Source organism: Trachemys scripta, chromosome 4, assembly GCF_013100865.1.
Source record: "Trachemys scripta elegans isolate TJP31775 chromosome 4, CAS_Tse_1.0, whole genome shotgun sequence".
NCBI lineage: Eukaryota > Metazoa > Chordata > Testudines > Emydidae > Trachemys > Trachemys scripta.
Window position 1 is genome coordinate 108,076,882 of NC_048301.1, and position 24,432 is coordinate 108,101,313.

Genomic DNA, 24,432 nt, shown 5'->3' on the forward strand with positions numbered 1-24,432 from the left:
GTCCATTACTAGGTATCCTCCCTCCCCTCCCCCAGAATGAGCTGGAGGAGAAGCATCACAGGTTATTCTTGGAGGAACAGAGACCCAGCATCTAGCCTGTAGATCAGGGGTCAGCAACCTTTTAGAAGTGCTGTGCCAAGTCTTCATTTATTCACTCTGATTTAAGGTTTCGCGTGCCAGTAATACATTGTAACATTTTTAGAAGGTCTCTTTCTATAAGTCTATAATATATAACTAAACTATTGTTGTATGTAAAGTAAATAAGGTTTTAAAAATATTTAAGAAGCTTCATTTAAAATTAAATTAAAATGCAGAGTCCCCTGGACCGGTGGCCAGGACCCGGGCAGCATGAGTGCCACTGAAAATCAGCTTGTGTGCCGCCTTCGGCACGCGTGCCATAGGTTGCCTATCCCTGCTGTAGATAACTCTGTGTTACCCAGAGTAAGCAGGAAAAGGGAGTGTCACAGTTCAGAGCAACAGCACCCGTATTTCCATTTTGTGGTCCACTATGGGCACCCACTATTCCCAGCTATCATCTCTCTTGGGCAGAGACCTGTGTCTTTCTCCCCCTAGCTGAGGTTTTTCCAGGCTACACAGTTTCCTGCTCACACTGTGAATTTCCCAGAAAGACAGACTGCATAAGCAGACCTGCTTTGCCTATGTTCAGAGGCTATAAATGTCTAATTATCCACAGTTAAGTTACCACACTGATCTTTCTAAGCAAGCAAATATAGTGTAGTTCCAGAATAAGATCCATTAAATTTACAAAGGTGGCAAGATCAGTTTGTTGGAGTTTTAGATATGGTACATTAGGCCTTAAAGTCTGAGAACAGGTGGGTGGCATTTGCACAATTTTCATTCTGCCAATCCTAGTAAAGAATCTTCTGTTACTTACAAAAAGTGTGTGCGTTTATTGCACCAAAGGCTAGAGTCTCTACCCAAGCACACTTCTAAATCTCGAATAAGGACGGGGTGCCACTCCACGCAGTGACATCCTGAACTGGGGCTGATTAGAAAACTCTACGGTAGAGGGGGAAGCGAATATTATGTAGGGCAAACAAACTGCTTGTGAAGGATTCAGCAAAATGAAAAAAGCAGAGGACACAAAAGTTGCAAAATGCTAAAAGTTTATTAATCATCATAACTTTTTTTCCTCTTAAGAAACAAACAAAACCCAAAACAAAATAGAAAAAGAAAACATCCCACAACCAGATACCCACTGATGCTAGAAAATGGGGGCAACATTAATTGTGGAGGAAATGGTCCAATACACTTATTTTTCCCAGAAACAAAATAAATAGCAATGGTACAACATTTTAAAAAAATCTCAGCTTCCTAGGAAAGAATTTATATTACTATTATTATTACTTTTGTTTACAAAAATCCTTCATATACCCCTTTTGGCAAAAATATATTTCTTCTGTAAACAGTTAACCAAAAACAAATACAAGAATCCAAATTTTCATACATTTACTATGCTGATGATCTCATGTAAACATAGGATATTCTGCAGCAACCTTGTATGATAGGCTTTCTTCCTTTCTTTTCTACAACACCACAAACCGCCCCCCCCCAGTATCTTTAAAGTTTGAAGTTTGAGAAGATGCAGTTTCTATAACCTAAACTCTCTTTAATGCTAAAACAACAAACAAGCAAACAAACAAAAAGGTAGGAAGGTGAGCGCGATAGTCTGTGTTTTTCCTGGACTTGAATTGTTGACACTGCCTAATTGAACTGGAATCAAAGGGGATTTTAAAAGTTGTCTAATTCAGTGCAATGATTAGTCAGTGTCAGGTGGGTGTGTAATGACCGTGACTAGTGAAAAATTATTAATGACCCAGTGATGTTTGTTCTATGCTTGGCCTTGGGCAGTCAGTATCAGAATCACCACAGGGAAAATTTCAAGACAAAAAGAGACTATGATTTACATCAAGGACTTTAGTTAGAGTATAGTTCCACTCACCCCACCCTCTTGAAAGAAAAGCTGTCAGTCCTATAGCACAGCACTGCCGAGAAAAAACAAACCTCAAGATTTCCTAATCCTGCACCTCTCAAGTTAAAAGAAGACACTCAAAGCAATGAGACCCATTGATAAGGGAAGCTGAAATAATTAGGAAACAGAAATTTCTAGCATGTATACAGGAATTTCATCCATATGTCCAAGATTCTAGCTGCTTTGGATACTTGTTTATTATTAGGAAAAAAAAGTGAAAAGATTTATTTCAGTCTATATTCTACTCTTCCTGGTTTTGGTTCATTTTTCTGGTTCTGCTCTTGGTTCTAGGACTGCCCTTGTTGCTGCTGGATCTGTTCCTGTTGCTGCTGTTCTTGCTCCTGCTGCTGTGCTGGAGTGGTGGGAGGGGCTTGGGGGATGCACTCCGTGCCTGCACAATCGCACTGCTCCACGTGGGTGTATGAGTAATCAGTGGTGCTTCCATCAGGGCAGCTCAGGGTCACCTGTCTTTTGCTGGTCTTGATCTCCTGACAACACTTGCACTTGTGTTGCATCACATTCGCCTCAAGGGAATACCTGATTGGCCATAAAACAAAGCCAACAAGAAAGAAAGATTTAGAAATACTGCAGCAAAAACCAACAATAAAATACACCCCCATTGCTAGATATCACCAAATATGGTGCCTCTTTGTTGGAAGCAATCGGTTTGACATTATTACTGTGACAATACTGTGGTGAAATATAATTTCAGTGGGACTATTTGTGGAAGAAGTAAGTGCTGCATGTAAGAGTGGCAGAATCTTATGCCCAAATAAATCTATTAGTCTTTAAGGTGCCACCAGACTCCTTGTTCTTTTTGTAGATACAGACTAACACGGCTACCCCCTGATACATTAATACTGTGCATTATCAACCAAAAATCTCAAAGTACTTTACAAAGGTGGCTAAATATTATGTACGTTATACAGATGGAGAAACTGAGGTACAGAGGGGCTAAATGACTTAGCCAAGGTCATACATCATCAGTGCACAAATGATGTCCAGGATGAGACTAGCAACCTCATTTTTAAATGGGCAAGAGATCAAGTTAGGATGTCAGAGGTTAAAGGCATTTGTTGCTATACCACCGAGCTTCCATCTTAAGGTAATTAACATCTTGTAACATAGCAGATATCAGAAATTCAAGTCAACACAGCAGAAACAAACACCTGCTTGTTAGGTGGAAATGCATAATTTGCTCCCTGCCACCAATATAATGAATGAATGCCAAGAGGACACAGGGACAATCATATACAAGGAGAGTGAGTAATGAGCTTGTAGCCACTTACATTGAAGAAGTATCACAGTTGCCTTCGCAGTATGTTAGTTCAACAGGCACAGAAGAGTTGCAGTCATTTTGACTGATGACAGTGGTAGTACTACGCAGACTACAAGCTGGAGTGATAAAGGGAAAATAATTGAAAATATGTTTGTTTACCGTATGCAATTATTGATAGAAAACAGAGAGGTGAAGCTGCCATCATGTGTTCACCTGTTTTAATTACATATGGCGAAACGGTGGCTCTTGCTGCTTCTGTTTTCAAGGAGGGAAAAAGGCTCCCGCTCCCATAAGCACTGGTGCACGGCCCAGACTGAATTTTGCCACGGGCACCTCTTAAATGTATGGCCAGCTACCATGATTGGTGTGTCACTCTATCCTTCGAAGAGAACATGTCCAGCTATGCTGGAGAGTGAGTATGGCCCTGTCCCTTCCACATAATGGCTAGTATTTAGCAGTAGGGAGGGAGAAGCACATACTATACATTGTCAAAGGAACTGTACTGTGTGCTGGGAATGTTCTTTTCCCAGCCACTCCCTATTCCCCTCTCTTGCCCCAGCAGAAGACAAACTGCCTGAACTTATTCTACACAGGCATAATGCCTCAGATCACATCAGCCCAGCCAATATATGTGTGCACCTGCCACCCAATGTGGGTCATATGCTTCAAAGCACTATTTAGACCATGTATTTTATCTTTACACCACAAAATTAGCATGACTTACTTTTACGGGGTAATGGGCATGTTTTGCAGCAGCCATCTTCACTTAGCATGATATCAGCCTGGAATGCAGAAATAGGGGGAAATGATTCAGAATTGGAGCGTATGTACCAACCTGGGGGGTTTCCCAGCTTCCCAAGTTTCCTTGGTGCCAGCAAGAGATCTGCTTTGAGATAGATGCTGATTTGAAGCAAGGCTGGGGGAACTTAAGCTATTCCAGTGAGGGGCAACTTCTGCATCAGTATACCAGTAATAGGCAGCTTCTTTATAGGCTGGCATTGAGTGGCGCTCATTTTCTCTTTCTACCCTCAGAATTAAGCATTCTAATATTGTATATACTAACCCAACTTTTAAATACTGCATGCTGCAGATACATACACTTCTGAGTGACTGAAGTTGGAGTGTTGCAAGTAAAGGATTATACCAGTATTGGTCACATAGTTAATAAAATACTGACCTTCCACCTATGCGGCCCTGGTTCCAGTCCATCCCAAAATGTTGACTGAGTTGGATAGCTTTATTTCAATCAATTCCCCTTCAAAATAATGTACTCTCTTTCACCTTACTTAGTCTCATTGGGTGGGATTTTCAAAATCACCTAAGTGACTTAGGAGCACAAATCCAATTAACTTTCAATGGAATTTGTGCTCCTGTATCACTTAGCACTTTTGAAAATCCAACTCCTTTTTGTGTGTTCTGTTCTCTACTCCATGCTCTGTAATCCAGCGCAGCACATAACTTTGGCTCAAGTCAAATTCAAAGGGACCATATTTGAATAGGCTATAATTAGAATTGCATCCCACATAATAGGTATAATCTTTGGACACAGTGTCCTGGTGTTTTTGTCTATCCTTCCCCAGGCAACAAACGTGAGAATTAGAGGAATATTTAGTAGTACTTACAGGATCGCAGTCTTCTGGGTATATGGGTTGACAGGCTTTCCTTACAGTGACAGGAATAAACTGATCCTCAATTTGTTCACATTTATAGAAGGTACAGTTATCACCAGGCTCATGCCAGACTTTTCCAGCCTGTAAGTAACAGTTGTAAAAAATTAATAGAAATCTACGCATTATGTCTTTAAAAAATCCTTTTTTTCATACTATCTACTACAGTGTGATTATTCTGCAAAAAGGTCATTTACAGTCCTTGAGGGCTAAATCAGGGGAGTTCCTGTTGAGGGCTTTTGTAATGTTAGCAGCATAGCTACTATTGTGTAAGTAATAAAACCCAGTTCATTGAAAGTGTGAGGAGACTATATACTACCATTACACTTTCAAGATCGTTTTAATAATGGATTCACCTATCCCTACTCAACTAGTACTGAATTACAGTCAAGCGATAATAGTACAATAAGAATTAGCGATACCAAGAAAAATGCAGTGAGTGTACAGGTTGGTTTGGAAGGGAGACAAAGTGGCTGTGAACAGTCTCTTTGTTTTGTCATCAGTCATACCCTCAAGTTGTAATAAAGTGTATATACTCGTGAACTTGGTGCTGAAGACATGTCTGTCTGTAATGACCTATTGTTTCCTTTGTAAAGATATCAAGATACTCTTCCTCTTGAGAAAATACACAGTGGGGCAAACCCTAATACCATTCAAGACAGTGTCAAGATTTCCCTTGACTTCATTGATGCCAGGATTTGTCCAGTAATATTATAAAGCTTCCAATTGCGATTGGCCACATGCAGCCAGATTCTGCCCTCATGAGAGTGATTCCCATTGAGAGCAATGAGTGCTGTGTTTTCATACCGAGGGCAAAGCCCGGCCCAGTGTTTTTATCTACATTGCTTTTAACATTGAATTCTGAAAGCTATCATTATTGCAGTAGCTCCTAGAAGCCTCAATCAGAATGGAAGCCCCATTGTCCTGGGGACTGGCCAAGCACGGAGTGAGATCTAACATGAGAGAAGACAGAGCGAGCGAGTGTGATAAACACCGGGACAGAAAAGGAAAGAAGGAGACTGGAGTTCACAAAACCTTAAAAGCATTAGTTACCTGAAGCACATGGACTGTGTTATCCTTCATCTTCAGTACACAAGCCACCTGTACACACTCGCCACAGCATTGTCCAGATTTCATCTTATATTCATAGCCCTGTTTGTAAAGGAATAAAAAAGGAATTGCGCTGAGTCAAGGATGCTCGTTTCCTCTCAGGCAGGTTTTTAAATTGTGTGTGATGGGACAAAAAGCGGCACTCACCAGTGGGCACTCAGTGTCACATGGAATGGGCTGGCAGGCAACGATGTTTCTCTGACTGTCTGGCTGTACTTCGGCAGAGCAGGTGCACTTTTCACAGGTACCTTTTGGAATGACAGCTCCAGGCTAAACAAAGTCAAAGGAGGAATATTAATTGTCAATAAAAATAAATTGCTTCATGTACAGATCAGAAATACTGGGCTAAATTCTTTAACCACACTGGAAAATTTGACCCACTTTATTTAACCAGAGTCCCAGTGTTGGTGATATGAGTACCTTATTTTTCTTGGGGCAAATTCCTTATGCTTATGCAGAGGGTGATGGAATGTTGTTTTTTGATGAAGTAATGGACAATGTTTAACTCAGCCTTTGTGGAAAGAATATACGTTTCAGGCCCCGGCTAGGATTCTGAACCAATTTTTGTTCTATTACATTGTTGTGGTTATTTGTTATTACTGTAGCACCCAAGAGCCCCAGTCATGGGCCAGGACCCCATTGTGCTAGGCGCTGCAAACTAATATGTTTTGTGTTAGAGTAAGTAACATATATGTACATACCATGTAGAAAGTTCCATTGGTTACACAGCCTGGTTTTAGCTCTGTAAGGGGAAAAAACAAAACAGTGTGATGCAAATGTAATTTTTTTAAAAGAAGCAGAAAGACACGAAAAGCTATCAGTCATTTTGTTGACAAGATATAACAACAGAATGTAACTTCTTTACACGGTGCTGCTCAGACTATTTTCTTCAACATCTTGACAGGTGTGGATAATTCACAAAAGAAGAGCTTAATACTTACTACATGTGAAGATAGTACAACAATTTCCATTTAATACTTCTGGGATTAACTCGTATCCTGGTTGACAGCTGGCCACTGATTCGGGGCACTTGCTAGTGTCACATCCTATGTAATGTAAGACAGAAAACAAGGAGTTCAACATAGTTAAGTACAGAAGATTCTGTATTGTATGAACAAGAACTTCTGAAGTTTCCTCACTGGGCCATAATTAGCACCCTAGCTCTGTGAGCAAGCATGAGGATGGGATTAGAAAAACTTCGGTAAAGCCTCATTTAAAGTTAATGAGCTTTATTCTTAGCCTTAATTCTTAAAACAAATAGTTTAATGTTCTAGCTCAGAAGAGCAGATTAGTGGAAACTTCTCTCTCCAGTCAGAGACAAGTTTGAAAGAGAAAATGTATAGGGATCGAGACTCTGGTGACTTTCAGGAATTCATAAAACCTCTACTCCAGTTTGTAAAAGTTCTAGAGATTTTGTGAAATAGCTTAGAACTTTTGGTGACAGTGGGTTTTTTTGTGGGATGAGGTGGTTTTAGAGAGATTTTGTTGGTGGTGGGTATTATTTACTTATTAGGGGCAGTACAGTTTGTTTTCTTCCAACAGTTAAAGTAATTGGACATTTCAAATGACTTTTTGGTAGGCATGCTTTCCCTTTGCTGGTGAAATACTTTTTTCTCTCTCTCAGAAATGAAATGTATTTTTTTTTAAAAGGTGCTCCCTTCAGACATCTTGTAAATGCTATACAAAAGGTGTGGGGGTCGTGATGGCACAAGTGGGCACTATACGAAGAAAGTAAATTCCAAATTAAATGTTGAAAAGATGCTTCACAAGTTCCCCACGATATATACAGTATTTTTCACATGGAAGAACTGAGAGGATTCTTACGGCATTCAGTCTGGACACAGCATGGGTCTTCTTGTGTCAGCGACTGGACAGGAACAAACCCTGGGTCATCACAAGAAACTGGCGGGAGTGGTTTACACGGGCGCTTTGTACACTGCACTGTAACAGTGTACCGGTCACAAACACAGTCCTGGCAATTGCTTTTCCACTGGTCTCCAGGCTGTAAAAAAAAAAAAAAAAAAGTTTAGAACCGAGTCAGACTATTTGCACTAGTTAGCTTGTTCAGGGCTAAAGCTATGCACAGCTGCATCAGCATCATTCATGTTTATATAATTTCTAGACTAATCTTTATGAGGGAACCTCAAACTCTGAAAATCCTTAGAAGAGGACCCCATATGTTACTGAAAGTATCTGGTCATGACCACCTTTCCTTGCATAAATCTGTTAATTCCTAGAGATTGTGTGAAAGATACAAGAAATATAATTGAAAGAGCATAGGGAACACCCATGTGTGTTTTGAATGCGTAACAAAATTCTCATATCAGGTACGTCAGGTTATAAAATGGGTCTTGTAGAAATTAGATGGAATTAAAGAATTGGGACTGCAAAGTTTGCTATCTATAACTAATTTTTCCTCCATCCAGCCCTTCATTTCTAATAAACTTTGCATGCCAAATTCCAGAAAATAAAGGAAACCAATATGTTGGTCCTCTAGGACTGCTATTTGTGCTTGTATTTTTAGAATGTAATGGAAAGATTAGAAATGGAAGAACCCATTATCTATAATTTAGTCATTCATAAAATTACACAGGGTTCCAGAATTCAGACACTTGCATATTTTTTTTCTACAATTTAAGAGGGACGCACATTTTCCAAAAATAAATATTCCTCAAAATCTGTTAGAATGTTTGGCAAACCCCATGTTCATAAACCCCCAAATGTTCCTTGAGCTCTACAATCTATATTTGGTAAAACATACTGATTGCAATACTCACTAATTTGGGCTGTCCATCTGGTCCTATACAGTTACCTGAAAAAAAATGAAAGGATAGATATTAACATTAGTGCTACTGAGGTGATGTGGAATAAATGTGATAGGGTTGGGTCAGGGTACTGCAACCAGAAACAGCCTGCAGATAGATCCTAGAAGAAGAGGGCTGACAGATTCATTCAAACATTGATGCTATTTTCAGATAAATACTGAAAACATCACATCAGAAATCCCTATTTGTCAGTTTGAATGTTTCACAGGTTCATAATACACCGAGGAAACACTTTAAAATTAAAATAAACAATAAGGTGGGGGCAGGGAAGATGGTAGAACAAATGTAATGTATTCATTTTTCACTTCAGAATACAATGGCTATAATTAAGGTCATATAAGTGAAATGAATTCTGAGCCCAGTTATCAGTGCACATTTAGCCACACCAAAATGACCAAACTGGCAATTATGATTATCAGTCTGTGCTGAGAAGAGGCAGAGCATTGTTAAAGGAGGAGTGCTACAGGGCAGGATTGAGATGCTTTGGCAGAGTGGAGTATGGGAATCTTGCATGGGTCATAGCAGTAGCAGGTCTGGAATTAGCCAGCATTATTAGTCACTTGCTTTCATAAGCAATATTCACCACATTCAGCATTCTTTATAAAACAATCAAGGGCCCAAACCAACACCAATTGAAATCAGTGGAAAGCCTCCCATTCACTTTACTGGACATTGGATCAAGTTCTAGATAGACAACAACAATGCTTATCTCTTATATGGAATTTTCCATCCGGAGATCTCAGCATACTTCACAAAGGAGGATAACTACTATTATTCCCAGTTTGCAGATGGGAGACTAAAGAACTGGAGAGACTTGCCCAGAGTCAGTGGCAGAGATGGGAATTGAACTCAGGCTTTCTGACTCCCAGTCCAGGGCCCTATCTACTCCTAAAGTAAAAAACATCTTGCTTACCACATCCAGAGACACAGACATCGCTGTTTGCATTGAAGAGAAACTTTCCTTCAGGGCAGAAACATCCTTCAGTTAGGCCAGTGCCATTGTGTTGAACAGCTCTAGAGTGGAAAGAGGCATATGTTAGAGTACAGGTCTCTCACAGTTAAACAGCCAAGTGCAATCCATGCAGGAAGTCACAGCATTTAGATGATGGATACATGTGAAGAGGGAAAATAATGCAGTTCTTTTAAGAAGCAATAGAAATTACAGGTTAAATTCTTTATTACTTACTAGATCTGGCTGAATAATGATACATTTTACTCATGAAAAATGCCAAAATTCACCAGATGAATTATTCACTATGATAATAAAGGATCCTAAGTGACAAAAATCCATAAGGACACATTGAACTAAATGGTTTGCTTATATGTTCTTTCCATACCTTGAATCACAAGTAGCAGGATTAAGAGGCCCACATGGTTTATACACTTTGCCCACTGGACAGTTATATGCTGTATGGGAAGGGGAAAATATAACAAGGTTAAAAAGCTGAGAGATTACATTTCAGTTTGGGTTATATTTTGTCGAAAGAGGTCCCATGCATCTAAGGTCCCAGGTTTTTAAGTGGTCTTTCCAAACCCTCCCTCCGCCCCGCCCATATTCATTCTGTGTTTCTGTCAATAGAGCACTCAGTGAAGCAGTGAGTAACAATCACGAGCTAGGTTGAGTTGGGATGTAAGACTGTTAGTTTAACCCTTTATTTTGTATCATCATTTTCCACCAATAACTTTCCAATCTTCTCTTCCCCTCTCTGAAATCTCATGTTACTCTCCTGTAACGAGTAAGCGGGTGCTACAATGAAGCGAAGTAGTAGCTCACCCTTTCGCAAAACACAGTTGGCCAGATTCTTAGTCTCAGTGATACCTGTGTAAATCCACAATAGCTTCAATTGCTTCACTGAAACTACACTGGATTTACATTGGTCTGAGATGAGAATCTGGCCTTTACAGTATCACCTCTGTGATGCTCCGTGCTGACAACCATTTGTGAATTAGGTATCCAAAGTTTGTTCCAAATCTGGATCATCTGAATTAATGTTGCCATATTCTATCCACTAAACCACTGAGACAGACCTGCTCATGTTTTTATAGAGATATTAAATACATTGAGTAAGTGTGAGATGCAGGACGAACTTACTGAACAAACCTCCAGTTACTATTTCATTAACACATGTATTTGTTAATGCTGAAGTACTTACGGCATTTGCCCTGAGTCTCTCCTCTCCAGTCAATACAAACACCTCTAGTGGCACACAGAGTGGCATATATCTCCAAGCCGGAACACTGCATGGATGCATTGGTCATGTGACATGCATCAAAGACACAGCCCTTGTAAAAATCTTGTGGTGGTATCACCTTGTGGCATTCTTCAAAGACTCTTTAAACACAACAGAGAAGAAAAAAGTTTCATTTCCCACAGTTGCTATACAAAATCTATTCTTGTCAAAGAGGAACATCACAGTGTGAGCATATTGTCCTTCTCCTTTGAGATGAGTTTCTGACTGAAATTTAATGTGTGAGAAAGACTCCAGAATGGAAAGGCTGAGAAGTCTGAAACCATCATGTAGAACATTTTTTATGTACAATGTACACATATTTTAGATTTTTTTATGGGGAAAGGAGTCTGTCTTTCTGTGTAAGTTTTCATAAACCAAACTCATCAGGCATCTTACAAATGTAAAGTGATGTTACTGTTTGAAAAATATAACTTGGTGTGGATAGATATGCCATGGAAAACATGTGGGAGATAGATGATTTTCTGGTTAAAGCACATAACTGCAAGCCAGAAGATTTGGGTTTTATTACTTGCCAGGCCCCTGACTTGCTGATATTCTCCATACCCTCTCCTCAGAGAGCTGTGGAATCATCATGGAGATCTCGTTGGTGTAATCAGGTATGTGATTTCCACTTGCAGAGGACTTCTATTGCATTTGCCCCCCTCTGCAGCTGTCACACAACTGTTTGGCCTTCAGATATGTGCATAAAGCCACCCTAGATTTGGCCCTGAATTTGTTGATAAGGGCTTGATTGGGATATAATTCTTATCTCCATCATTTTATAAGATTTTTGGATACTTTTGCTTAGTTAAGAAAGAGTAAATTAATTCATTTTTGTATCTTACTCGCTCAAAATTATCTTGCAAAGAGCAGACGGAGGACAGCTGGGAGCTGGAGTCGGGGTGCTGGGTGGTGGTGTTGTTCCTACACAGTATCGCTTCTTGTCATCGTCAACCTTCCAGTGGGGAGCCATTTGGGTACAAGAAGAGATGATCTTACCACTTGGCAAGCGGCAGTCATCGATTTTGGTGTTTGAGCATGTACCTGGAAGACCAAACATAACCAGATCAGAAGGGTGTGAGCCACTGACAAAGTGCATAACCCATTACGTTAATATCAAATTCAAAATTGGTATGCATAGTGAGTGGATCAAACTCCTTGTAAGTTTAGATTGCTTGATACTCAAAGTGCATAATTTCCTTTGAGTTTACTTAATAATTGCTTATATAAGATTAAAATTATAAGACAAAAATCAGGTCATTGAAATATTAAGCATTTGAACCTATTTGTTAGAAGCAGATTGAAGTAATATAAAAAAGTAACAATGAATGAGACCCAAATTCTCCCTAAATCCATTTACTTTACATTTGAGGAATTTCAGTCTATGGTAAGCTTGAATAACTATCTGGCTCAGGGAATAAACATAGTGAGAGTGAGAAGAGAAGGATTAATGCATCTATCTTACCACACTGTCCTTCAGTGTTATTGCCAAATTTGCTGAATGGGAGTTTCACTGAGAAGATCAACCCGCTGAAGGTGATGGTAGCTCCAATCTCAGGTATTTCAACAACCATGTTGATGCCAAGCATGTAAATAGAAATGCCATCTTTCTTGAAGCCTGGGTTGACAACCGTTTTATTGAAGATAATCTGCATATGGGGTTAAAAATGATGTCATTGCAGGAGTCACTTTTGTTAGACACATATTTTAAAATAATTTGTTTACTAATCTTTATAATCATGTCATTTCATGATGACATATCCCATGTTCCTCATATCCCACACCAGGTTTTTATAATAATAACTCATATTGTTTTTTTTTCCTTTCGATGCTGCTTTACAAGTCCCCGAGTGACTTAGTTGTGGGACTAATTATCAGAGTGGTCCTGTTCAATTAGCATGGTTATGCAATTGGTCATATTCCATCCGGACAGGCTCTATGCTAATACACATTATTTTAAGGCCAAATATAATGAGTGAAAATATCATTTGCGTCTTTTTGTAGGCATTTTTCCTTACAGAAAATGACTAGGCTGTAATTTTTTAAGCTGCAGCAAGATTCATGCCGTTATTCTGTTATAATCCTGTCATCATTGTATAGTCACAATGGACCAAACCATGAGGGGTGTCTAGCACAGGGAGAGCCCCTGGAACTCACATTGAAATATACATTTCACCCATCATTTTTATATGATGACTTGTTTCCTCTTTAAATTAAGCTGTTACTCACATTTGCCACATACAAATTCCAGGTGCTAACAAAAGTGTGGACCTTTGGTTGGTGATATTGTTCTTCAGGAATTATTTCTATGTTAGGAACTTAACTCCTTTCTCATTTGATTGGGATGGAGGAGGGAGAGTTGCAGATCCCTCAAGTACCATTCTGTTTTGACTGGGAATCACTGGGCTACATTTTACAATATGCCCTATTCCAGTGGTTCTCAACCAGGGATATGGATACTCCTGGGGGTACTCAGAGATCTTCCAGGTGGTACATCAACTCATCTAGATATTTGCCTAGTTTTACAACAGGCTACATAAAAAGCACTAGCAAAGTTAGTACAAACTAAAATTTCATAGGCAATGATTTGTTTAAACTGCTCTGTATACAATACATTGAAATGTAAGTACCATATTTATATCCCAATAGATTTATTTTATAATTCTATGGTAAAAATGAGAATGTATTTTTATGTCTGATTTTGTAAGTTTTTAAGTGAGATGAAACTTGGAGGTACACAAGACAAACCAGACTCTTGAAAGGGGTACAGTCATCTGGAAAGGTTGAGAAACACTGCCCTATCCTGTCCCTGACAGTGGCTTATGAGTGCTTGGCACAGCTCTGTGTGTGTGTGTGTGTGTGTGTGGAGGGGAAACACACACACCTTTGCATCTCCCCTCCCACCATCCTGAGCCATCTGAATGCCGGGTCAGTCCCCAAAATGAAATAGGGCAGCATGAGGCCACTTCTAATTTTCACCAACTGCCAACAGCAATTTAGGATTACTGGGGTAAATGGATGCTCTAGTTCATCCCCTTCTCTTCAATTACATCTTCTGTGCCAGCAAATAGGAATGGAATGGAGAAGGAGCTATTGGGGGGGGGCTTTATGCTCATCAAAGATCTCCATACTCAGGGGGAGATCCCCATTTGGCCAACTAACGTGAAGTGATTGCTGGTTTGCACCATCAGGGGAGAATTAGTCTTCTGGTGTAGATCTCTTCCCCTTTGTATTGATTTTTTGCACACAATATATGAGTTTGCATCAGACAGAAGTCCCCCAAGAGCAATGCATTTCCACACCAGCCCTTACAAAAGACTGTGTCTTAATCAGATCCAAAAACAGAATACCTTGCTTCATTCACCTGCCTCAATAACATATTCCATGGGTTTGTGTCTCGTGCTAGAACTCATAATCTAATCTTACATAAGAATATAAGAATGGCCCTACTGGGTCAGACCAAAGGTCCATCTAGCCCAGTATCCTGTCTTCTGACAGTGGTCAATGCCAGGTGCCCCAGAGGGAATCAGCAGAACAGGTAATCATCCAGTGATCCATCCCCTGTCACTCATTCCCAGCTTCTGGCAAACAGAGGCTAGGGACACCATTCCTGCCCATCCTGGCTAATAGACCACTGATGGTCTTGTATTCCATTAATTTATCTAGTTCTTTTTTGAACCCTGTTATGGTCTTGGCCTTCTGTTGACTGTGCGTTGTGTGAAGAAATACTTCCTTTTATTTGTTTTAAACCTGCTGCCTATTAATTTCATTTGGTGACTTTACTCTTATACTTTACAATACCACATGTTCCCTAGTTTTTGAACTTCCTCACTCTTGGGAATTTAACTCTGACAAATGCATCCACCTCTTTCATAATTTTCTATTTTTCCAGTAAGGGTAGCTCTAGCTCTCTAAACCTTCTATTATATGTTTGCTTCTTGAGAATTGGCATAATATTTTTTATCCTATGATGCCCTCTGCCTAAGCATTTCTGTGCTATAATAAACACAAATGCCCTCAATATTTCACATGAGGTTCAGACAAATGCCTGTACACTTTATTTCTGTTTTGCTGAAATAGGAAACTTAATAGGAACACTGCAAAAACATTAAAGAACTATATTTTACCTTATTAGCCATCACTCCATTATAGAGTTCACGCGTCAGCACTACCACTGTGTACTTGTAGTAAACAATAATGGACTGAGGACAGGAAAGTCCATCTTCCGCATCACAGAAGTAATTGTCAATGTCAACACGGAAGTTGTCATATTTAGGGGTAATCTGCTTCACCAGAGTATATGTGCAGTTGTCAAGGAATGTGTAATAGGTTCCATCGAATGTAATGTAGTGAGGGTCACCCCAGCCACTACAGACACCTGGTAAAGAGGAAAAATGTAGATGCTAAGACTAAAATAGGTTTACAAGAAAGAATTTAGAAAGTTAAGCCAGTAACACAACCGTCTAGATAGCCCTGGAACCATGAAAAACAAATCCCCATATATTCTATTTACGTGTTTTGTGTATTTTCAGTGATGTTCTTCCTTAATTTAGTTGTCACTTACATTCACATTCATAGTGGTAACAGCAGCCATCCTCACTGAAGACCTCTACTGGTGGGTATCCGTTGGCGCAGGTAATTTTCTTTACAGGTGGGCATTTCACTTTCTGTATAACAACTTTGTTATTTCCCTCGCAAGTTGCAGTGGTACAGTTGGATATCTTCCATGTTTCACCCATCTGTTTAAAAAAAAAAGGAATTGGTATCACAAGAGCTTACAATTAGGTTTGAGCTTTATACAGATTTTTAGTTCCAAAATGTTATGATGCTCGCAGTGTTTGGGGGGTTATGTTTTTTATGATATATTTCTTCTCTCTAATGTTTGACATCCATGTTTTGGAAATTTTGGTGACAGTTATTGTGCAGTACATTTTACACTACAAATAGATGAGCAGTAGTGGCACCGTTTTTGCTGAAACCTTCTAAAACAATTCAACCCAAAGCAGCTAATCAAGGAAAATGTTGAAACTTATAAAAACTGAAAACAGACAGTTTTGGAAAGGGTTATGCAGCCTTGTCTACAGGCATTTGTTCTGCTCTGCCTTATGATAATATCCCTACTACTTTTGTGTCTATGGCAAAAGAAAACCTTAAGATTAAACCCTGGCAGTATGGTGCTCTGTGGCAATGTACCATCTGGTGTTCCAAAGCATAATCAGGTTTCTTGGACCTGCAGTACCAGGGGAATTCTGAGGAGGGCAGGGGAAGCTCTGTGGCAAGGGGAGTGGAGTTCGTGATCCTACACATTTCCTCACAGAATCCTTGTAGATGACACCAGTGCACCGGTGCATGCACAGAACTTCCATTATTTTTCATATGTGAGAAAAGATTCTGTTGAGGCTCAGCCAGTGTAAACTTAAATGAGCAACAAAGCCTGGAGATCTCCACTGCTTTATACATCAGAAACAGAGTTGTCAGTCAGGAGAGGAGCAACCCGTGTTAGCATGAGAGATCTCTCCCCAATGATGCTGAAAGGGGGGGGGTGACATCCTCCCCGAAACTCCCACCTATACCAAGGCTGCAGAGGTAATTTTTGAAGGTGTGTTTTAACCCAGAGGAATCATATTGCCCCTTTGCCTTTGCAACGTGTATGATACTACAGCCCAAAGGCCATCATGAGAAAGAGTGAGAGCTTGGGTTATGCAAAGGGATGTTGGTCAAGGCACAAGGGAGATTACCACACCGTAAGCATCTCTGTGGGTTACAATGTAGGGTAGGCCCAAAGACACAGAGTTTTCCACACTATCTTGAGCATACTCAAGATATCTCAGTCCAGTGTAGAGCTGTCGTACCCAGGAGTAAGAGGCATTCCCATCTCTTACTCCAGTGTACAGAAGGGGCAAGATTGACCATTACAGAATGGAGAGAAGAAATAGCTATCCACTTCATTTGCAATAAAAATAATTTGGAAGATTAATTCTCTTTGAAATTTGCAGATACCAGGTTGCACAAATTAACCTGTAATATTCAGACTAACATACAAGAGTTTTATACCAATTTTGCACATTGTCTACCACAAGAATTGTTTAAAAAAATATGTGGTCTTTCAGTTTTAAATAATTTATAATGTTCTTTCCTGTGAGTCCCATTATTATTAAAGGTATTTTCAAGGCTGTACAAGATAAGAGATCAATACCTTTCTGGGAGGTTTAGCATCAGGACACTCAATTTTAGTGGTTGAACTAACTGTTGTAGTGGGAGTCGTAGTTGGTATAGATGTTGAAGTTGTAGGTGTAGTTGTTGTTGCTGTTGCTGGAGTTGTTGATTTACATGGTCCCTTAAATCGCTCCACTGAACATGTTTTACTACAAATGGCATAAAAATTACATCCATCCTTGTCTGTTTTGTTGTAAATCATTTCACCTATAAAAAACAACCATTAGAATACACAAAATACGAAGAGAAAACATAAAAAAATCATTGAAAAATCTGCATTAGTTCAATTTGACTATGTAAAATTTTACTATAATTACAATCTGTATTTTAATTAAAATACCCACTCAAAAATGATGTAAAAATCTGTTTTAAATATATTCTAATAGATTGTTAAAGACTTACCAGATGCATAAACAGCGTCCTCAATTTGGCAAAAGCAGTGAGTAGTTGTCATGGTTACTTCTGTTGTTCCTGTTGGTGTACTTGAGATAGTTGGAGTGGTTACTCGTGTGGGCATTGTTGGCAAAATTGAGGTTGTAACAAGACAATTTACGTTTTCTTCACAGCACAAAACACGTATCTGATAGTTGAAACACATTTTAAATTTCCCGATTTGATCCTCATTTTTGCACACCAGCCCGAAATTGGCATCGCACTGCACAACTTGACCGATCTGGTCGATGCTTATGTCCGGTTGGTTNGGTTGGGATGGTTGTTACTGTCGTTGTAGTGGCTGGGGTGGTTGTTACTATTGGGGTAATGGTTGGGGTGGTTGTTGGTATTGGTGGGGTGGATTTTACTGTCGTTGTAGTGGCTAGGGTGGTAGTTGGGCATGATACAATTACATTTCTGCAACATTCAATTTTGATCTGGTAATTATAGCAGATTGGTGGGAGTTGATCCTTGTTATAACATATCAGCCCTTCTGTTTTGCTGCATATTACATTTTGCTCCAGCTCATTTAATGGTGTGTTAGGGAATCTTTCTGCTCTGCATTCCACAGCCTTTGGAGCTTTGCATACATTGTATCCTTTGGCTCTTATATTCTTAAATGTATCGAAATCTCCACCATTGATAGCAGACCTTGGGTAACTTACATCATACCATTGTGACCATTCACATAGTTCTTTAAAACAATCATGAGTTGTTGGAGGAACAGTTGTCACAGGTGTTGTAGTTTCTGAGATTGTGGTTATTGCTGGAGTAGTTGTTACTATTATTGATGATGTAGGTTTTGTTGTTGAAATAGGTGTAGTAGTTGTAGCCGTGGTAGTTTCAGTGGTTGTTGGTGTAGTGATTGTACTTATTATTGTGGTAAATTCTGTGGTTTGAGTAGTGGTTGGTGAAGTAGTTGTAGTTGTAAAAGTGTCCGGAATTGGTGTTGAGGTTATTGGAGTAGTGGTTGGTATTGTAGTAGTAGTTTGAGGAGTTGTCATGGTTGTAGTACCTGTGGTTGTTGTAGTTTGTGTGGTTGTGGCAGTGAAAGGTGTAGTTGTGACTGTTGTAGTTTCTGTGCTGGTGATGGATGAATGTGTAGTTCCTATTGATGTAGTTTCTGTAGTAGTAGGAGTCAGTGTGGAAGTTTCTGTTGAAACAATGGGTGTGCCTGGAGTAGTTGTAGTTTCTGTGGTTGTGGTAGTGAAAGGTGTAGTTGTGACTGTTGTAGTTTCTATGCTGGTGGTGGATGAATGTGTAGTTCCAACTGTTGATGTAGTTTCTGTAGTTGTAGGAGTCAGTGTGGAAGTTTCTGTTGAAACAATGGGTGTGCCTGGAGTAGTTGTAGTTTCTGTGGTTGTGGTAGTGAAAGGTGTAGTTGTGATTGTTGTAGTTTCTATAGGGGTGGTTGTTAAAGGAGTAGTTGTTTTAATTTCTTTGGTTGTGGTTTCTGTTGTTGTGGTGGTTGAAGGTGTAGTTCTTATGGTTGAAGTTGTAGTTTCTGTAGTTATAGGAGTCTGGGTGGAAGGTTTTGTTGAAACAATAGTTGTGCCTGCAGTTGTTGTAGTTTCTGTAGTAGTGGATGTGGATGGGCAATGACTAAAATCATCACAGCAGAATACTTTTATTTGATAGTTATAACACATTTGGAGCACTCCTTCCTGATCTTCATTCCTGCAGACAAGTCCAAAGGATACATTGCACTGGACAATTTGGCCAATGTTATCAATTGATTTTTCTGGGAATTTCTCGGCTCGACATTCTATATTTTCAGGTTTGCTGCAGATCACTTTTCCTGCTGCTCTAATATCATCATATGTTTCAGAATCTCCTTTATTGTCCAGACTGGGAAAATGGACATCATGCCATTCAGACCATTTGCATTTTGGTTTACAAGGTGTTATGGATGTGATTTCTCCTGTAGTATATACAGTTTCTGTTGAAGGGCTGGCAGTTGTTTCAGGGATTGTTGTTGATGGAGCTGTGGTTGTAAGAGTTGAAGTTGACACACTCGTTGTTTCTGTGACTGGAGATGTTGAAGGAGTTTTGGAGGTCATGGTACTTGTTGAAAGAGTAGTTGTTTTAGATTCTGTGGTTGTAGGTAGTGCTGTAGTTGTTGAAGATATACCGGTTACAGTAGTTTCTGGAGTGATTGTTTTTGTGATGGGTGTTGTAGTCTCCGCAGGCGTTGTGGTAGCAGGAGTTGTATATTCACATGGTACAAAGCTACAGCATAAGATTTTTATCTGGAAGTTGTCGCAGATCATTTGATGCTGATCCTTATTATAACATATTAGTCCCCTTGTTGTACTACATTCTACTTTTTGCTCTAGTTCATTTAATGGTGTGTTAGGGAACTTCTCAGATCTGCATTCAACAGCCTTTGGAGCTTTGCAGACTTTATAACCTTTGGCTCTTAAATTATCAAATGTGTCAAAATCTCCATCGTTGATCCCAGACCCTGGATAGCTCACATCATACCATTGTGACCACTGGCATACTTCACGAACACAGACTGATGTAGTTGGTGTCACTGTGGTTAAAAAACAAAAAGAGTGAAAATTTAGTACTAAGAAATTCAAGCAAATATTCTCCTTTCTATTATATCAAATAGACTGAGCGTGATGTCAGCTATCAGCTGTAGGAAGAGGGGCTTGTCTAGACACCTGCCAAAGGGCATGAGCTAGTATACTGAGCTCAAAAATATATCAATTTATTAGGCTAGTTAAATTATAATGAATATCCATTCAAATAATGAAAATAATCGCAACATCTGAATTTGTTGGTATGCCTGGATTTATCACTTCCAAGGGCATGGCCATTATTTCTTGTGATGTGCTAGGATAAAGAGTAATTACCAAATTTCAAAAATAGTTGCCTAAGTTACACATGCATAATTTGCACACTTGGGAAAAAACATCTTTGCATAAAATTTTCCATTTTGTGCAGCATGTTTGCATCTTCACATGAACATTAAGGCCCTGATCCAAAACGCACTGAAGCTATGGAAAGACATAGTTGAATTCAATGTGCTTTGGAGTAGGCCGCATATGCACCTAATTTATTTGTTATATAAATTTACTGCTCATGAACATGTCACATTGCCTGCACTCCTCTCTATTTGTTCATAGAATAATTACTGCAGGGTTGAATCAGGGGTATAAGTTTCCTTATGCGCCCTAATGTGCTTCAAGTCTGTTTGTAAGGGACCATCTCTTGGGTGGAGAGAGTAGTTCATGCTCCTTGCTGATTCAATGCAGGCCTCTCTGAAACTTCTGAAAAGTTGCCAGTTAATGCCAACTATGCTGGCAGTTTCTGTGATATAGCACTAAGAACTATACTAAAATGACTAACTAATCTCACGTGTGCTATCAAACAGCCATCAGATGGTCATGACTTTCAGGCATTACCAATCTGGGACAAATTGAACCAGAGATCTAGAGGTGAAATGCATAGTATCTCAGTATTGCAGTCTGAGCAATCCATTTACTAACTGCATTTTCAAAATACTATGATACTGACTGGGATTTTAGGAGAAATTAGTCATTCTGCAATTTAATAAATGAATAATAGGGAATGATTCTATGACTGTGCAGATTACTAGCTGTGGACATTTTCTATATAGCAATTTAAAAAGAATGGTATAGAATCAGTTACCACAACAGTTTATAAAATACCCTTGGGATTGTTTTCTAATGAATCTGTCTGAATTTGAGCAAAGATCATATCAAAACCATGCACAGTGGTTTAATTTTCTATATTTTCATGTTTCAATTTGTTTTCTAGCTATGATCAAAACTATATAAAATATATAAAATGCAAAGAAAAATAGGTCTTATTAGTTTTTGAGTTTCTGATCCATTCGTTAAAGTTATAAGCATGGTTTGGTAGGTAAATTTCACTCAACGGCAAGTAAGAGTACAGTGAGCTCATGTATTCATTAAAAACATACCTGTAGTGGTGGATATAGGTGTTGAAGAGGAAAATGAAAATGGTGTTGTGGTTGAGGGTGTAGAACATGCGTAGACTTTTCTATCAATTGTTCCATTGTGACCACAAGTTGCAATGATACACCCGCCAATACCATCTGTAGTGTCGTAGATGACATCCTCATACTCATATTGCTTTCCATCATATGTGCAGTGGCATTCTGTAAATCAAAGGAGAATGTCATCATTAGATTTCCTGTATAATAGAATAGATTGTTCCAAAAATTTCATGTTCAGATAACAGCTGCTTTGTCAACATACCGTCTTCATCATATTCACACTCAATGCCATTCATTGTGCATTCACTGCGGGGGGAAAAGAGAAAAGAAATATGGGACTGAAGATGCATAAAGGATAACCACATACATTTTACTGTTTTAACTGTTTCTATTGCATTTATATCAGAAGGAACAAAATGAAGTTCATGGAGAAAAGTTGTGTGGGTAAGCTCAAAAAGACCTAGAATGTTCTCATCCATCCTGTGATAGAAGGGCCCTGAGCTCTCAAACTGGTGCACTTCTGCTGCAGAAAGGCAGGATGGGCAGGCTCCTTTCAATCTGCAGACAGGATTTGTAACACCATCTGTGCCTACTAACAATACCCTGCACTGCATCCCTTCCATGATGCCACAGAAGAAGGTTTTGGAGGCTGCAGGAAGGGATCCACTGACCACTTCCCCCCAGTGGAGGGGAAGTGCAGCAGGGATGGTGGTGGAGGAATTACTGTTGCTCTTAGGTTGAAATAGCTGCCAGAGAGTCTCTTTAGCTGCTCTGCAGCCTAGTAAGGAGGATTCCCTCTCCTCAGCCCTTGATGGTACGCCCCTGTGAGAACACAGTCCGTTTACTCAGGCTGTGCACAAAGATAGGGATTTCTCACTTACTAATTAAGGCCTAAATTCAGGTACCTTTGTTCACACTAACTAACGCTGTACTCCGCAAGTAGTCCTATTGACTTTGTGGAGTAAAATTGCTATTCAGCATGAGAAGCATATCAGAATATGTCCCTAAGTAAATATCTGTGTAACGAAGAAATCAGTTACAAAAAATAAAACATATAAAAATACTGAAGGACTCTCCTAGACAGATACATGCCAAGACAATAGCAAAAACAAATGAACAGAATTAAGCTATAGAGCAATTTTAGATAATGATTTCAATAATACCTTGTCAATTTGTTTCCTAAATGCAGTATAAAGAAGATCTTTTTTTTTTAAGGATAATACAGAATGTGCAATAAAACAGAGAAATATTCTTCAAGCAAATCACTCCAAAGGAAAGAATTTCAGATCATGATCCTTTCCCTTCCCAGTCCCAGAAATAAAAGTAGTTTATGTACTCATTAGTAATTTATGCACAGTAGGCACAAGACCAATTCCTGTTAGCAAACAATGGAGTTTAATGACCAGTACATTATGTTAGGATCCTCCTAAAATCCTCATACAGCTAAGCTTACCATGATTGACAGTTCTCTTCTGAACGAATGGGTGTTCCTGGCTTGTAATATTTTCCCTTGGTATCGTAACAGCCACAGCTATCGACACACTCCATATCATCTTCATCAAAATAGGGCTTGTTCTCTGGACACTTTGGATAGCATCCTGCAGTAACAAAGAGAGTTATATTGACACTGGATCTCTTACACTGCGGGTGTCTCTAGACAACTGTCTAAATTCTGCATTGATTTCTTGTCAAGGGGTGGAATTTCACCCTTAGTGACATGATGCATATTGCTGCCATAGCATAAATTTCTCTGAGACTTTAAATGCAATAATTTGGATTTTAATCCCAAAGAAGATCATGACCTCTTTAGAGAATTACACACAATTCAGAAAACTCCATAATCACTAACCTGGCTTGTACTTTCTAATATTATTAACTATATTGAGAAGTAGGAATTTTAGTTTAGGAATTTTTAATTAGCTTTTATAAGTAGAGTGAGATATATATAATGTATTTTACCTTCCAAGCCTTGTAACTCATGAAGGCATTTTCCACTTCGGTTCCTGCAGGTCTTCATACAAGGAGACCCACAAGGCTTGTAGTGCCACTCGCATTCCCCTTGCGGGTTGTAGTAATCACAGAACAGAGCTGAAAGAGGGCAAAATGGGTGAAAATATTACATGTAACAAAATGTTTCTAAAGTGCTTCATAGCTATCCATATGCTGTGTACAAATCCCATAATACTAACATAATTCTGCAAGTAGTAAACAGTAGTTATCCTGTTTCTAATTCAATATGATTATCTTAATTCTACAGTTGTATTGACTTCAGTGCTGGTACACTGACAGAACGCATAAAACTCAATTAACTGGAACATAAAATTTTCAGCTGCTACTATGCATTGCTATTACTTACACTGTGACAGATAAAAGCTGTGTGTGTGTTTGTGTGTATATATACTATATATATATATAGTAGGATGGCAGTGGTATATCACAATCTGTAACTAGATAATACAGTAATTTAACAACTAATACAATCACTAGGGCACAGTTTTATTTTAATCATATCTACAATTGGAGATGTGTAGGAAGATTGGAAAAGGAAGTTTTGTAGATAGTTCTATTGATAATTTACTGTTTGCTTTGGACTATTTTGCTATTTTCCAGATTGTAGTGCATCTCAGGAACAGTACTATACTCCTCTTCATTTCTTCCTGTGTTTTTTTCCCCTTCTCGTTCTTTATT

General features: G+C 39.1%; 1 protein-coding gene across 1 annotated transcript in view; it reads right to left on the reverse strand.

Moving 5' to 3' along the window:
* Positions 1-1,142: 1,142 nt before the first annotated feature.
* MUC5AC (mucin 5AC, oligomeric mucus/gel-forming) overlaps positions 1,143-24,432 on the reverse strand; it is a 47,881-nt gene continuing 24,591 nt past the window's right edge. Inside the window, 24 exon segments of the mRNA XM_034768772.1 lie at positions 1,143-2,530; positions 3,283-3,388; positions 3,997-4,054; positions 4,895-5,023; positions 5,993-6,091; positions 6,197-6,319; positions 6,751-6,791; positions 6,991-7,095; positions 7,874-8,051; positions 8,827-8,861; positions 9,788-9,888; positions 10,212-10,281; positions 11,028-11,206; positions 11,951-12,149; positions 12,571-12,754; positions 15,233-15,483; positions 15,670-15,844; positions 17,302-17,528; positions 17,724-18,028; positions 18,030-20,289; positions 21,709-21,906; positions 22,007-22,050; positions 23,198-23,342; positions 23,704-23,832. Of these exon segments, the coding sequence (XP_034624663.1) occupies positions 2,281-2,530; positions 3,283-3,388; positions 3,997-4,054; positions 4,895-5,023; positions 5,993-6,091; positions 6,197-6,319; positions 6,751-6,791; positions 6,991-7,095; positions 7,874-8,051; positions 8,827-8,861; positions 9,788-9,888; positions 10,212-10,281; positions 11,028-11,206; positions 11,951-12,149; positions 12,571-12,754; positions 15,233-15,483; positions 15,670-15,844; positions 17,302-17,528; positions 17,724-18,028; positions 18,030-20,289; positions 21,709-21,906; positions 22,007-22,050; positions 23,198-23,342; positions 23,704-23,832 (5,591 nt within the window). The 3' untranslated portion in view covers positions 1,143-2,280.